Raw genomic sequence first — 15,688 nt, 5'->3', positions numbered from 1 at the left:
AGTGCCAACTGAGGTGCCAACCACTATGACCCCAGTAAACGCCACTGTGTGCCCCTTGTTCCATCCACAGTCCCTACTGCCTGCCACAGTGCCAACAAGGATGCCTCCAGTAACAGCCAATGTGTGTGCCCCCATCCACAGTGTCCCCATTACCTGCGCCTAGTACCTGCTTAACTGCCCCAAGTACTAGTCACAGTGCCCCCAGTTCCTGAAACCGTGCGCCTAGTACCTGCTTAACTGCCCCCAGTACTAGTCACAGTGCCCCTAGTGCCTGCCACAGTGTCTGCAATACCAGCCACAAAGCCCACGGTGCTTTCCCAGGAGCCTAAGTAACAGGGTCCCCCTTAACTTAGTTAAATAAACTGCATAAGGTCTCATGGGCCCCCTCTGGCCAGGGACATAACTAAGGATCTGTACTCCTTAGTTATGTCCCTGGTCAGAGGGGGCAATCGCACCCGGGCACTGGAGCTTGAGGGATATAAAAGTTCCCGCTGTCCTATATGAGGTAACCCCTTCGCTAAACGGCACATGATTGTTGCAGATTTTGCATTAGGGCACAAAAGCTTGAAGTTATCCCTCTGCCTCTGGCCATGGGTTCACACGTGCCATAAAACAAAAAAACATAAACATAAATACTAATAAATAAGACAAGAGACTTAAATGTGGATGAAATAAGGCCACGGCATTTATTCTGGGTTGCATTAAAATTTTAACAATTAACCATAAATCAAATTAAAATCATCAATAAAGAGAAGGCTTAGTCCCAGTAGAGTAGCTAGCGGGAGGCCAGGGGTGGCGGTGGCCCCGGCGCTCATTGAGATGGTGGGGCCCAGGGACGGTCTCCCAGTGGTGGCATGTCCCGGATTCAACTGTATCTGTGTCTATCTATGTAATGGCAGTTGTGAGCGGCTTCACGCAGGCGGGCACGATGTAGTGACGTCATCGCCCCACACACTGCACAGAGCAGAGGAGTACAGGGATCTCCTCCACTCGTTGTGGGAACGGGGATAGGTAAATATTAATTGTATTATTTTTTTATTTGGCACTATGGGACATTATACTGTGTGGTGGCAGCTAAGGGGGTATTATACTGGGTATAGGGGCCGCGATGGGGAAATATACTTTATGGGGGCAACTACAGGGGAATTATACTGTACGTGGACAGCTATGGGGCTTTATGCTGTATGGGGGCAGCTATGGGACATTGTACTGTGTGGGGGCACTAACTGGACATTATACTGTGTGGTGGCAGCTAATGGGGCATTATACTGGGTATGGGGGGCCGCAAAGGGGAAATATACTGTATGGGGGCATTATACTGGGTATGGGGGGCCGCAAAGGGGAAATATACTGTATGGGGGCATTATACTGGGTATAGGGCCCACAATGGGGAAATATACTATATGAGGGCAACTATGGGGGCATTATACTGTATGTGGACAGATATTGGGCGTTATGCTGTATGGGGGCAGCTATGGTGCATTGTATTGTGTGAGGGCACTAATGGGTGCATTATTCCGTGTGGGGGAAGCTTTAGGGGCATTATAATGTGTGGGGAGGGCGCAGTAGAAGCATTATACTTTGTGGGGCAGCTATAAGGGCATTATAAGGTGTGGCGGCCACTAAGGGGTTATTATACTGTGTGGGGACAGATATGGGAGTATTATTCTGCGTAGGGACAACCATAGGGGCATTATCCTGTGTGGGGGGCCCACTGGGTTGGGTCCCACTTAGATGTGTTTCGCTCCCCTGTCCTAAATCCCTGGCTATGTCTCTGCTTAATCCCAAATGACTCAAGACAAATAAATCCATTAAAATAACAGAATAACTTTAGTCCACGCATATTTAAATGGGGCACGGCCCCGTTACCGCGGCTACAAAACACAAAGTTCATCTTTTTGGGTTGGGCGAGCGCTGCTCCTGCTGTGCTCCAGGTGACCAGGACCAAGAAGAGTAGGGAATTAGATGCTTATTAAAATGGCCAGGAGGTATCGATAGTAGACGATTACACATATTTAGGAGCGTATATTGATAATAAACCGGACTGGAAGTTGAATTGTGATATGTTGTACAGAAAAGGTTCAAGTCGCCTGTTTTTCTGCGTTAACTTAGGTCTTTTAACCTGTTGCGTACCTGCGCCGCAATAGTACGGCACACGCCGCTTATTGAAGCAGACCTGCGCCGTACTATTGCGTAGCCGGAATAACCGGTCACTATGTGAAATCACATAGTGATAACACAGCGACGGCAGCTGTCATTGACAGCCAACCGTCTCTGTTACCGGCCTGGAGACCAATCAGCAGATCCCCATGCCGGCGATTGCTGTGATTGGTCAGTCTTTAAAGTTTTATCTAATAAAAAATAATTATTATTATTAATCTAATAAAAACCCGCCCTGTTTCCTTGATCAAGTCCTTTCTAATTAGAAAAAATGAAAAAAAAATAAGAAAACGATACATAATAGTTATCGCCGCGTTCGTATCAGCCTGAACTATAAAAATATTATATTATTTATCCCGCAGAGTGAACGCCGTAAAAAAATAAAATAAAAAAACAACAATAGCAGAAATTCCTTTTTTGGTCACGTTGTTTCCAAAAAAATGGAATAAAAAGCGATCAAAAAGTAACCTGAAGAATTAATGTAATGGGTTATTTGGCATGAAAAAAAAAATAAGAAAAACAACGCCAAGAATCGCTTTTCCCTATATTCCCACCGTAGAAATTTTTTTTTACCCTCAAACTGAGGGGGGAACAAAAATACAATTTCTCTCACATAAAACAAGGCCTCATACAGCCACGTCAATGAAAAAATTAAAAAGTTATGGCTGCTGAAAGGCAGGGAGGAAAAAACAGAAAAATTTAGCTGGTCATTAAGGTCTATTCAGGCCCGGTCATTAAGGGACTATGCAAATTTAACAGAATTGTCGCGTGTCCCCACCATCCGCTTTTAAAGATTGTAAATTCACAACGGAGTTCTTTTAGCAGAGGATTTTTGCAAGTGAAGTGTTGTAAGCGATCGTTTCTGCCAGAATCTATCTGTCTATTTAATAAGAGTAAAATGTTAAGGTCTCTTGCACACGACCGTTGTGCCACACGGGCCGTTTTCGACTGCAAACGAGTGGCACCCGATAGTCTTTACGGACCCATTCACTTTAGCGGGTGAATCGGGGGTCCGAGTCTCCGATCCGAGGAAACGTAGAACATGTCCTATCTTTCCTTGGATCACTGACGGGACTACCGTGTTGTAATTTATGTAAGTGTATATATGTCGATGTTAATGCTACGTTTGTTTTATATGGAGCTTTTCCGTGACTATTATTAATTTCCCTCTAGGGATGAATAAAGTCTTATCTTATCTTAAGACAGCGAATCTCCAGAGTCCAGGGTTATAAAGGAGATCTTCTTCCCGCCAAAATGCTGCAGGCCAATCACAGATGATCCACAGCTGTCCTCGAGCTGCTTCCAGAAGGATCCAGCGTCTGCCCATAGCAACAGCATACCTCAGAGATAAACTTAGAACAGGTAAGTACCAAAAAAACTCCTGGGGTGGGAGGGAGAAACCATTAGTATAAAATAATAAGAAAAGACATCGTAAACCCATGTGACCCTTTTGCTAATGGCACCGTAGGCCTATACATGGGTCCTGGGAACTGCCCGAATGATCAGCCCGTCTCACCAGGACCAGTCACAGACCTCCACCACTACCAGCCACAATGCCCCAGTAACAGTCACATTGACTTGCCATCTCCATTCTCCTGGAGAGACTTTTCCTGTGCCAATCTGTACAGGAGAGACTCTGTATAGCCAGTAGACAAGCGTTGCATCTCGGGATAGTGTCTGTTAGGCTTCGTTCACATCTGTGTCAGGGCTCCGTTCTGTCGGAGCTTCCCGCTAGAACAGAGTCCTGACTGAAACAAACGGAAACCATAGGTTTCCATTTGCATCACCATTGATTTCAATGGTGACGGATCCGGTGCAAATGGTTTCCGTTCGTCTCAGTTGTGCAAGGGTTCTGTCGTTTTGACTGAATGAATAGTTCAGTCGACTACGGTATTGCTTCTGTCAAAAGGACGGAACCCCTTCACAATTGAGACAAACAGAAACCATTTGCACTGGATCCATCACCATTGAAATCAATGGTGATGCAAACGGAAACCTATGGTTTCCGTTTGTTTCAGTCAGGGTTCCGTTCTGACGGGAAGCTCCGAAAGAACGCCAGAACGGAGCCCTGACGCAGATGTGAACGATGCCTAATATGAGACTCTGGGACACTCGGGAGATATGGTATTTAGGTCTTATTTACACGAGCGTATTTCACGTCCGTGATACGCGCGTGAAAATCATGCGCGTCGCATGGACCTATGCAAGTCAATGGGGTCATTCAGACATTGTGTTTTTCACGCAGCGTGTGTCCGCTGCGTGAAAGTTACTCCATGTCCTATACTTGTGCGTTTTTCGGGTATCACACACCCATTAAAGTCAATGGGTGCGTGAAAATCACGGACGGCACACAGATGCACATCTGTGTGCTGTGCGTTATTCACGCAACAGATGCTAAAGAAATTATGAAAAATAGAAAAACACCTCCTTCAGTTTATTTTGCTGACGTGATACGCGTGACATACTGATGACATACGCGCGTAAAAAACGCAGACACACAGCATACACTGATGGCACATGGAACTGCGACGCAGGAAAAACGCATTTTTACGCGTGCAAAACGGACCCGTTCATGTGAATTAGGCCTTATTCTGTGTGATTCCAGGACTTGGCAGATATTGCAAAACCCCCACCAACCTGCAAAAAAATATTTGTGCTGTCACAGTAGTTAACTGACTGAAACAGTTGTGGTGTCATAACAGTTACTGGATTGAAACATAGTTGTGATGTCATAACAGCTCACTTAACAGAAACACCCATTTGTGATGTCAGAATAGATTAGCTGACTTAAAGAGGCTCTGTCACCAGATTTTGCAGCCCCTATCTGCTATTGCAGCAGATCGGCGCTGCAATGTAGATTACAGTAACGTTTTTATTTTTAAAAAACGAGCATTTTTGGCCAAGTTATGGCCATTTTTGTAGTTATGCAAATGAGGCTTGCAAAAGTCCAAGTGGGTGTGTTTAAAAGTAAAAGTCCAAGTGGGCGTGTATTATGTGCGTACATCGGGGCGTTTTTAATACTTTTACTAGCTGGGCGTTCTGACGAGAAGTATCATCCACTTCTCTTCACAACGCCCAGCTTCTGCCAGATCACGCTGTGTCGTCACTCACAGGTCCTGCATCGTGTCGGCACCAGAGGCTTCAGTTGATTCTGCAGCAGCATCGGCGTTAGCAGGTAAGTCGATGTAGCTACTTACCTGCAAACGCTGATGCTGCTGCAGAATCAACTGTAGCCTCTGGTGCCGATGTGGCCAACACGATGCAGGACCTGGGGCAGGAAGTGAGTGACGTCACAGATCTGCACTGTCACAAGCTGGGCGTTGTGAAGAGAAGTGGATGATACTTCTCGTCAGAACGCCCAGCTAGTAAAAGTATTAACGCCCCGATGTACGCACATAATACACGCCCACTTGGACTTTTACTTTTAAACACACCCACTTGGACTTTTGCAAGCCTCATTTGCATAACTACAAAAATGCTCATAACTTGGCCAAAAATGCTCGTTTTTTAAAAATAAAAACGTTACTGTAATCTACATTGCAGCGCCGATCTGCTGCAATAGCAGATAGGGGTTGCAAAATCTGGTGACAGAGCCTCTTTAAACCACTTGTGATGTCACAGATGCTCACTTTGAATTAAACCCACTTGTTATGTCACAATAGATTACCTGGTTAAACCTCACCTGTGATGTCACAGTAGCTGACATGACTGAAAAACAGTTGTGATGTCATAACAGCTCACCTTACTGAAACCCACTTGTGATGTCACTGTAGTTTAGCTGAATGAAACCCACTTGTGATGTCACTGTAGTTTAGCTGAATGAAACACACTTGTGATGTCACTGTAGTTTAGCTGAATGAAACACACTTGTGATGTCACAATAGACTGAGGGGAAGACACTGACAACAGAGGGCCCCTGTGTAAGAGCCATATACGGCCTCCTTGATTTCCAAAAGCTAATTTGATGATGAGGCTGCTAGCCACGGACCACCTCATTTACCGTTGTAGCAATCCATCAGTAATTTCGGGACATGGATAGGAAGGAACATTGCCCCTTACATGTGATCTAATAGAGAATAGGAACGACTGACTATTCATAAAGGTAGCAGTCTGTTCTGTACGGTATTATGTGCTCATTGTAAAGCACTATAAGGCCGGGTTCACACGGGTCGGATAGACTGCATAAAACCACGCAGCGTATCCGACCTCGATCCCGCAGCACATTCCGTCTGAAAAACCGCACCTCGATGGTGCCGTTTTTCGGGCGGATTTTCCACTGCAGAAAGCAGAGCTAGAAAAAACAAAACGTGTTCATACTTACCCCGGCCGTAACCATGGTGATCCGTCCCTCTGACATGTGGCCACTGTAGCCTGTGATTGGCTGCAGCAGTCACATGGGATGAAATGTCATCCCTGGAGGCCGGGCTGGATGCAGGAGCAGAGAGTTCTGGGTAAGTATGAATTATTTTCTTTCCAAGTTGCTATCTTTGTGGTGGAATCGCTGCTTTTCTGCTGAAAAAATCGCAACTTTTGCTTATTTGTTGCGGGTTTTGAATTCAATGGGGAAAACCCGCAACAGAAAAGCTGCAATACCGCAGCATAAATTGACATACTGCGGAGTAAGAAAACGCACCGCAAGTCAATTGATGAAAATTTTTTCAGGTTTTTTTACACAGCGTGTGGATGACATTTGTTGAAATCTCATCCACTTTGCTGCTACTGTAATACACTGCGTTATTTCCGCAATTAAATCCATTCCGGAAAATGCACAGTGTTTACGCTACATGTGAACCCGGCCTAATGAAGGCGCTTCATGGCACTATTAAGTGGGCACTTTATAGTGGTATTACATGAGCACTATATGGCACTATTATGTGAGCACTTTATAGTGGTATTACATGAGCACTATATGGCACTATTATGTGGGCACTTTATAGTGGTATTACATGAGCACTATATGGCACTATTATGTGGGCACTTTATAGTGGTATTACATGAGCACTATATGGCACTATTATGTGGGCACTTTATAGTGGTATTACATGAGCACTATATGGCACTATTATGTGGGCACTTTATAGTGGTATTACATGAGCACTATATGGCACTATTATGTGGGCACTTTATAGTGGTATTACATGAGCACTATATGGCACTATTATGTGGGCACTTTATAGTGGTATTACATGAGCACTATATGGCACTATTATGTGGGCACTTTATAGTGGTATTACATGAGCACTATATGGCACTATTATGTGAGCACTTTATAGTGGTATGACATGAGCACTATATGGCACTATTATGTGGGCACTTTATAGTGGTATTACATGAGCGCTATATGGCACTATTATGTGGGCACTTTATAGTGGTATTACATGAGCTCTATATGGCACTATTATGTGGCCACTTTATAGTGGTATTACATGAGCACTATATGGCACTATTATGTGAGCACTTTATAGTGGTATTACATGAGCACTATATGGCACTATTATGTGGGCACTTTATAGTGGTATTACATGAGCACTATATGGCACTATTATGTGGGCACTTTATAGTGGTATTACATGAGCACTATATGGCACTATTATGTGGGCACTTTATAGTGGTATTACATGAGCACTATATGGCACTATTATGTGGGCACTTTATAGTGGTATTACATGAGCACTATATGGCACTATTATGTGAGCACTTTATAGTGGTATTACATGAGCACTATATGGCACTATTATGTGGGCACTTTATAGTGGTATTACATGAGCACTATATGGCACTATTATGTGGGCACTTTATAGTGGTATTACATGAGCACTATATGGCACTATTATTTGTATAGTATTACAGAAATATTACTTTTAATTTTCCTTCCTGGCTGACATTCTAACATACTACATTCCCTAGTGTGTTTACAGATCAGATTTTTAAAGGGGCAGATGTTAACCTTAATATTTCCTCATCTAGGACCTCAGGTTTGTGGGTCCCCAACATCTGCAGAGGTGCATGTTTGTATGCAATATTTACTAATAGGGCTGTATAAAATCTCCTTTAGTCTGTCTATATCACTTCTGTGTGTTATATAATATTGCTGTGTATACACAAATCATTTAATGGCTGCTTATAATCATTACCGTCAAGGTCATGGCAGTATATCAGGTGGCTGACATTAATGTCTTCATGATCATTTCCAGGCTGTACCCTTCATATAATAAGATGCAGTAAAAGGCCTCATCCATGTAATGAGGGAGCCACAATAAACGGGTGGTGGCAGCTTTCTATGTACCGGGTCTCCTAGGTCAGCACTATTTATCACTGAGATGTACTGCCCTTTACAATAATATCTGCAGATTCGTGAAATATGAACCCATCCGAGCCGGTAATAAATAGCTGCAATCCACTGCATGCGGCGGTGACGTGTGTGAACCCTTCGGATTGATCCGTCATCACCGGCATTGTTGTCTTGGGTTCCATTGACAATACTGTCTGCAAAAACTACAGGCGTCCTTCTCAGGTTCTTGTCAGGTTTACGCCACATGTTTTGATTTCCTACAGTCTTCCCAACCATATCAGCAGGTTATTATTACTCATAGTCGTAGTCAAAGTGGTGGCGGGCAGGACAATCGGGCCTAGCTATAGGGGGTGCAGGGGTAGCAGTCACACATGGGCCCTGGTGCCTGAGGGGGGCCAAAAGCACCTCTGCCCAATAGGTAGACACCAGTATTATAAATGACAAATGCTAGGTGAGGGGTACTGTTACAGATTTTGCATTGGGGCCCTGGAGCTTCAAGTTACGCCTGTGAGGACAATTGTGCAAGACCACACGGGACCCCCGACAGAAATAAACTAGAACAAGACCCTAAAAGGGGTTCTCGTGGACTTCAAAATTAAAGGCATCTGATCTCATGTATATGCGAGTGGGCCGTACAATTCGGGCTGTGTGTCCATCTGTAATCATATTATACAAGTCAGCTTGTATTATTAAATTGGAAGACCTTTAACCCCTTAACGCAGCAGAATTTTTTTTTATACATCACAGGTCAGGAGTAATTTTTACACAGAGACACTGAGTAAGGATGGTCCTGGCAATGCCTGTTAGGACTCTAAGGTACGTAACAGTACCCATCAGGGGTGCCCTTGTCCCCCTTGCTCTTTTGATTATCATGAAGCATCTAACAGTGGCCTTCAGATCTAACGCATACAGCGGCTCTCTACGCTCACGATCTGCTTCTATATATCTCTAAACAGACCATAGCTTTCCCGGTTCTTATTAAGGAGTTTGAGAAATTTGGCCACCTTAGTAACTTTAAACATAAGTGTAATGACAGGGATAGGGAAACAGACAAGTGAGCCCTAATCTACCCGCCACTCAGTCCCTGCCTACTTGCAACGACCCGCCCTAGGCGACGGGGTACAACTGGGCGACGGTCCCTACACTCAGTAAGTGCACTACAGACAACCAGACAAGGAAACACAGAACAGAGGGAAACGGGGCAGTTGCCCACGGCAACACCGTGAGCAACAAGAGTAGTAAACGAGCCGAGTCAAACCAGGAGAGTACGAGGTGCCAAACGCAGAGCAGGAGAGGAGTGAACAAGCCGAGTCAAACCAGGAGTGTACGAGGTACCAAACACAGAGCAGAAGAGTAGTCAGTAAGCCAGGGTCAATACGAAGCAGGGACAAGTAGTTCAAGAAGCTGCAGCAGGGCCAGGAAACCAAACAGAGAAGAATCACAAGCAAGGAGGAACAGGAAAGGCAGGTATACATAGACAGAGGGCGGGAGCTAGCTCCGTCTGGCCAGGCTGTGATAGGCTCTCCCACTCCTAAGCCTGCCATCCTGAGTGGTGGAAGATGGAGTCAGTCTCACAGACATAGAAGCAGGTGCAGACTAATTACCTATGGGCGTGGATACAGAAGCTGTGCCTGGCAGATCCTTAACAATAAGCCTTGAATATATCTCTACTCCAAAGCAGTTTAACTTCCCCTTTAATTGGCAAACCTCGGCAATAAAATATTTAGGAGTCTATATTTCATCCGACCCTCAGTCACTATTCTGACTGAACTTTACTCCCCTCTTTTTGAAAACCCTGCAGGATCTGGATACCCACCATTAAAAACAATTGACCTGGTTTGGGAGGATTAACTTTCTCAAGGTGGACATCCTGCCTCGTTTTCTATACCTCTTTCAGACAATCCCAATTTCATTGCCCTTCTCGTTTTTCAGGCAAACATCGTCCACTTTATTTGGAACAGGGGTAGACCCTGAATTGCAAAATCTATGCTAGCTAAACCTAAATCTAGAGCAGGAGCAGGCATGCCTGACCTACAACTCTATTATTGGGCCTCAATTCTGACTCGATGCATTGGTTCCATCATGACAACTCCAAGCTCTCGGTATCATTACAGTGGGATATTTCCCCATCCTTTCGCTCCCACCTTGTAAACAGACCTAGCTCCACAGATATTCCTGTGCTGTTTCCACCCCTGCCACAACTGTGGCACCGACTGATAAGTAAGTGGCCCATTTCCCACAGACCTGGTCCAATGACACCATTCTTTGATAGCTCAGAGTTCCCCCCGGGAGTTGCAGTCTCGATTTTCCTGGCGTGGAGCTCCGCTGGTCATGTGCATCTTCATCATATCATGAGTTAATCTTCCTTCAATACTCCGGAAGGGCTGCATTCCTCCTTCCGAGAGAGGACCTTGTCTTGGTTTTCGTATGATCAGCCTATGTCAGGTTACTTATCCCTTCCGATTCCTTCCCCACTACCGACATGTCCAACATGGAACAGATTCTAATAAATTCCACACATCCTTCCAGATGTATCTCTTTATATTACCAGATACTTCTATCGTTGTCTAGCCCAGACTACCCACCATTCTTAGATAAGTGGGCTTTTGAGTTGGGTGAGCCTCATAGTTCCTAGGATAAGGCTAAAGCACGTTGATCCATTGTAGGAGGAACTCCTTGCCAAAGATTTGGGTCACCAAGACACTTTTGTTCGCACTTGGGGGTCCTGGTTGGCATAAAGGGACTTAAAGTCCTTTTGTACGGAACTCTACCCTTGAGCTCAACAAGTTCTGTCCTGGGACCATGGGTCCGTCTTCTCTCTCCGTCCTTCCCTTTTTTTTTTCTCTTTTTCCCCTCCCTGGTCCATCCTTTCTCCATCTCCATTTCCCTACACTACATGTTGTCTCTTCCTGTTTTCCCGTTCCTGGTGTACCTAGTCCGGTGTGTTTCTTGTTTATGTTTCTGGTTCTCAGTTTACAGATTACGGCAATGTAGTGGGGTATTCCTCTTCCCATGAGGCCTTTTGAAATTCTCATATTGCTTCCTGGAATTTGTTATATTTCCACACCTCTACTTGGGTTGTTTTTTAAATAAGTTGTAATATGTCACACTTTTGTATGCTCTATTTGTTGTTGAGGCCTGTTTACCTTTGATTTGTATGTTTTTTGTTAAAAAACTTTAGTAAAACATTAAACATAATGCCTGTTAGGACATGGCATAGGCATAATGTAATGGCATATAGACATATTTTAAAGAATTCTGTCTTTAATAAATATAAATCAAACACTAAATTGTAAATACTATAAATTGGGAATAAAAATACTCAGCTCTCGGAAAGAGGGGAGGCAAAAATTAGAAATATTTTTAAAGCCCTTGAAGAAGCTCTCCAGGGAAATCTTTTTTTCCCCCCTCCATTTGTAAACCAGGTAATGTAAAACATTGTGACATTTATTCTCTTACCGATGGCTGTACGTTAAAGTTAGCCGCTCCGTTCTGTGGGTTACGTGACTGAACAGCGGCCTGGATCTAAACAGGTAACTTTAAAATAAAGACACCGGTAACACAACCCCTTAATAACCCTGCCTGAAAAGGCCTTAAAGGGGTTTTCCACCTTCTGACAACTGATGACCTATCCACCGGATAGGTCATTAGTACATGATCCGTGGGGGTCCCACACACGAACCCCGCACAGATCAGCTGGTCCAGTGCCGCGGTGCACTGAACGTACATGCCTGAAGCAGTTGGCTCCGGCCACAGAATAGCGGCCGAGCTGCAGTACTGTTCAAGTGAATAGGAGCGGACCTGCAGTTTTGCAGCACGGCCGCTATTCAATGTACAGAGCCAACTGGTTCCAGGCTCCGTACATAGCATTATGTGCCATAAAATTTGGTGCCCGCAGGCCACTGGAGCGGCTTATCGGTGCGGGGTCCGGGTGTCAGACCCGCACTGATGATATACTGATGACCTATCCGGTGGATAAGTCATCAGTTGTCAGAAGGTGGACAACCCCTTTAATGAGAGCTAAATTTTCCAGTTTTTGCCTCCCTGCCTTTCAGCAGCCATGACTTTTTTTTTTTTTTCATTGACGTGGCTGTATGAGGCCTTGTTTTATGCGGGAGAATTTTTATTTTATTTTTTCTGTATGGTTTGGGGTTAGAAAAAATGTACTGTCCAAGTTGTATAATTTATTTTTTCTGTGTGAACTTAGGAAAAAGCGATTTTCGGCATTGTTTGGTTTTTAGCCCGTTTACGTTTCACGCTAAGTAACCGGTTAAATTAATTCTTCAGGTTATTACGGTTGTGTTGATATCTAATATGTGTAGGTTTTTTGTTTTTATGTAATTGTAATATATGGGCAATAAAATATATTTTATGACTTTAAGTTTTTTTAGACATTTTTTTATTTATTTATTTTTTTCTTCAATTTCCTTCAATCCCATGAAGGGATAACTTTATTTACAACTTTATTTTTTACTTATAATGTATTATCATACTCCTATACGTATATTAATACATTATACTGTGTCACTATGACATCACATAGTGTGCCCTAACAGCAGGAATACTGAACAGACAATCCAGGGGTCCTTTCTAGACCCCCAGGACTGAATGCAAAGGGTTCTCCCAGTCTCCGATCGCGTCACTGGGTTTCAGGAGACACGATCGAATAGGGGAGTCCCTTTTGATCGTTCTTTGGTCACGGACTGCGGCGATCAAGGGGTTAAACAGCTGGGGTCAGATTTTTTTCTGATCCCAGCTGTACTCCAAAGGCTTCTCTAAGTTTAGGAACCGTTAGTAACAACTCATGCGGCGCTCATCAGCCTCTTGTACAGCGACGCCAAAAGACAGTGGGCAGTCGGGAAGGTGAAGGTCACTCACTTTCGCCTAACATTGTTTACAAACAGAGGGGGGGGGGGGAATTGACCCCGGAGTGCTTCTTTAAGGCCCAAATTGACTGCTTGCCTAAGAGGTTGAAGCTGAGGGATTTTAATAGGTTGACGTCAGTGACATAACGCTTTAAATGTTGATAAATAACTACATGGCTGGTAATGGGATGATGTAATCGGCATGTGATGGTAGACTTTCCTCCGTCTTTTACTTCTGTCTTCAGTTGTAACTACTGTTTCCATAACATGATCTGCTCCGTCTCACACTACAGATGTGCCGCACTCCACTGCTCCTGTCCATACAACTCCACTGCTGCTGCTGCTGCTGGATTTAATGCGCTGACTTATTTTCTGACAGTAGATTTCAAGCTGTGAGCCTCAATTATCGAGTGCCACAAATAAAAAATTATTTACTAAAGTGCAAATACTGAATAGATGACAACTTTCTAGACATGATTTTGAGGAGACTTCAGATGCAGCTTCAAATACTGTGCATTTCCCCATAACGATAACCAGAGTGCCTCCATACACAGTGGCATCTAGATAGTACCCCATTTACAAAGCCAGAGCGCCTGCATACACTGTGCCAGTCATAGAGTGCCCCCATAAACAACCCCAGAGTGTCTCCATACACTGTGCCAGCCATAGAGTGCCCCTATAAACAATGCCACAGTGCAGCTATATACTGTGCCAGCCATAGAGTGCCCCCATAAACAATGTGATATTGCATCTATACACTGTGCCACTGACAGCCATAGAGTGCCCCTATAAACAATGCCAGAGTGCAGCTATACACTGTGCCAGTCATAGAGTGCCCCCATAAACAAGGCCAGAGTTCATCTATACACTGGGCCAGCCATAGAGTGCCCCCATAAACAAGGCCAGAGTGCCTCCATACACTGTGCCAGCCATAGAGTGCCCCTATAAACAATGCCAGAGTGCAGCTATACACTGTGCCAGCCATAGAGTGCCACCATAAACAATGCCAGAGTGCCTCCATACACTGTGCCAGCCATAGAGTGCCCCTATAAACAATGCCAGAGTGCAGCTATACACTGTGCCAGCCATAGAGTGCCACCATAAACAATGCCAGAGTGCCTCCATACACTGTGCCAGCCATAGAGTGCCCCTATAAACAATGCCAGAGTGCAGCTATACACTGTGCCAGCCATAGAGTGCCACCATAAACAATGCCACATTGCATCTATACACTGTGCCACTGCCAGCCATAGAGTGCCCCTATAAACAATGCCAGAGTGCATCTATACACTATGCCAGCCATAGAGTACCCCCATAAACAAGGCCGGAATGCATCTATACACTGGGCCAGCCATAGAGTGCCCCCATAAACAATACCAGAATGCATCTGTACACTGTGCCAGCTATAGAGTGCCCCATAAACAATGCTAGAGTGCATCTATATACTGTGCCATCCATAGAGTGCCCCCATAAATAATGCCAGAGTACATCTATGCACTGTGCCAGAAATAGTGTCCCCAAAAACAATGCCACAGTGCATCTATACCCTGTGCCAGCCATAGAGTGCCCCATAAACAATGCCACAGTGCATCTATGCACTGTGCCAACCATAGAGTGCCCCCATAAACAATGCCAGAGTGCATCTATATACTGTGCCATCCATAGAGTGCCCCCATAAACAATGCCACAGTGCATCTATACACTGTGCCAACCATAGAGTGCCCCCATAAACAATGCCAGAGTGCATCTATATACTGTGCCATCCATAGAGTGGCCCCATAAACAATGCCACAGTGCATCTATACACTGTGCCAGCCATAGAGTTCCCCCATAAACAAGGCCAGAGTGCATATAAACACTGTGCCAGCCACAGAGTCCCCCCATAAACAAGGCCAGAGTGCATATAAACACTGTGCCAGCCATAGAGTGCCCCCATAAACCATGCCACAGTGCATCTAGACACTGTGCCAGACATAGAGTGCCCATAAATAATGCCAGAGTGCATCTATACACTGTGCCAGCTATAGAGTGTCCCATAAACAATGATAGAGTGCCTCCATACACTGTGCCAGCCATAGAGTGGCCCCATAAACAATGCCACAGTGCATCTATACACTGTGCCAGTCATAGAGCGTCCCATAAACAATGCCAGAGTTCATCTATGCACTATGCCAGCAATAGAGTGCCCCCATAAACAAGGCCAGAGTGCATCTGTACACTGTGTCAGCCATAGAGTGCCCCCATAAACAATGCCACAGTGGATCTATACACTGTGCCAGCCATAGAGTGGCCCCATAATCAATGCCACAGTGCATCTATACACTGTGCCAGCCATAGAGTGCCCCCATAAAGAAGGCCAGAGTAAATCGAT

General features: G+C 44.7%; 1 protein-coding gene across 2 annotated transcripts in view; it reads left to right on the top strand.

The window, feature by feature from the left end:
• Positions 1 to 15,688, top strand: part of LOC142662177 (tetraspanin-4-like) — a 126,113-nt gene that overhangs the window by 333 nt on the left and 110,092 nt on the right. Inside the window, exons 1-2 of one of the 2 annotated variants that reach the window (XM_075840208.1) lie at positions 933 to 1,011; positions 3,334 to 3,522. In XM_075840208.1, the coding sequence (XP_075696323.1) occupies positions 3,435 to 3,522 (88 nt within the window). In that variant the 5' untranslated portion in view covers positions 933 to 1,011; positions 3,334 to 3,434. Of the gene's footprint in view, positions 1 to 932; positions 1,012 to 3,333; positions 3,523 to 15,688 lie in introns of those variants that run through there. The other variant, XM_075840207.1, reaches the window with a different exon arrangement.

This window comes from Rhinoderma darwinii, chromosome 10, assembly GCF_050947455.1.
Source record: "Rhinoderma darwinii isolate aRhiDar2 chromosome 10, aRhiDar2.hap1, whole genome shotgun sequence".
In the NCBI taxonomy this organism is placed as follows: Eukaryota; Metazoa; Chordata; class Amphibia; order Anura; family Rhinodermatidae; genus Rhinoderma; species Rhinoderma darwinii.
This window is presented reverse-complemented; position numbering and strand designations above follow the sequence as displayed.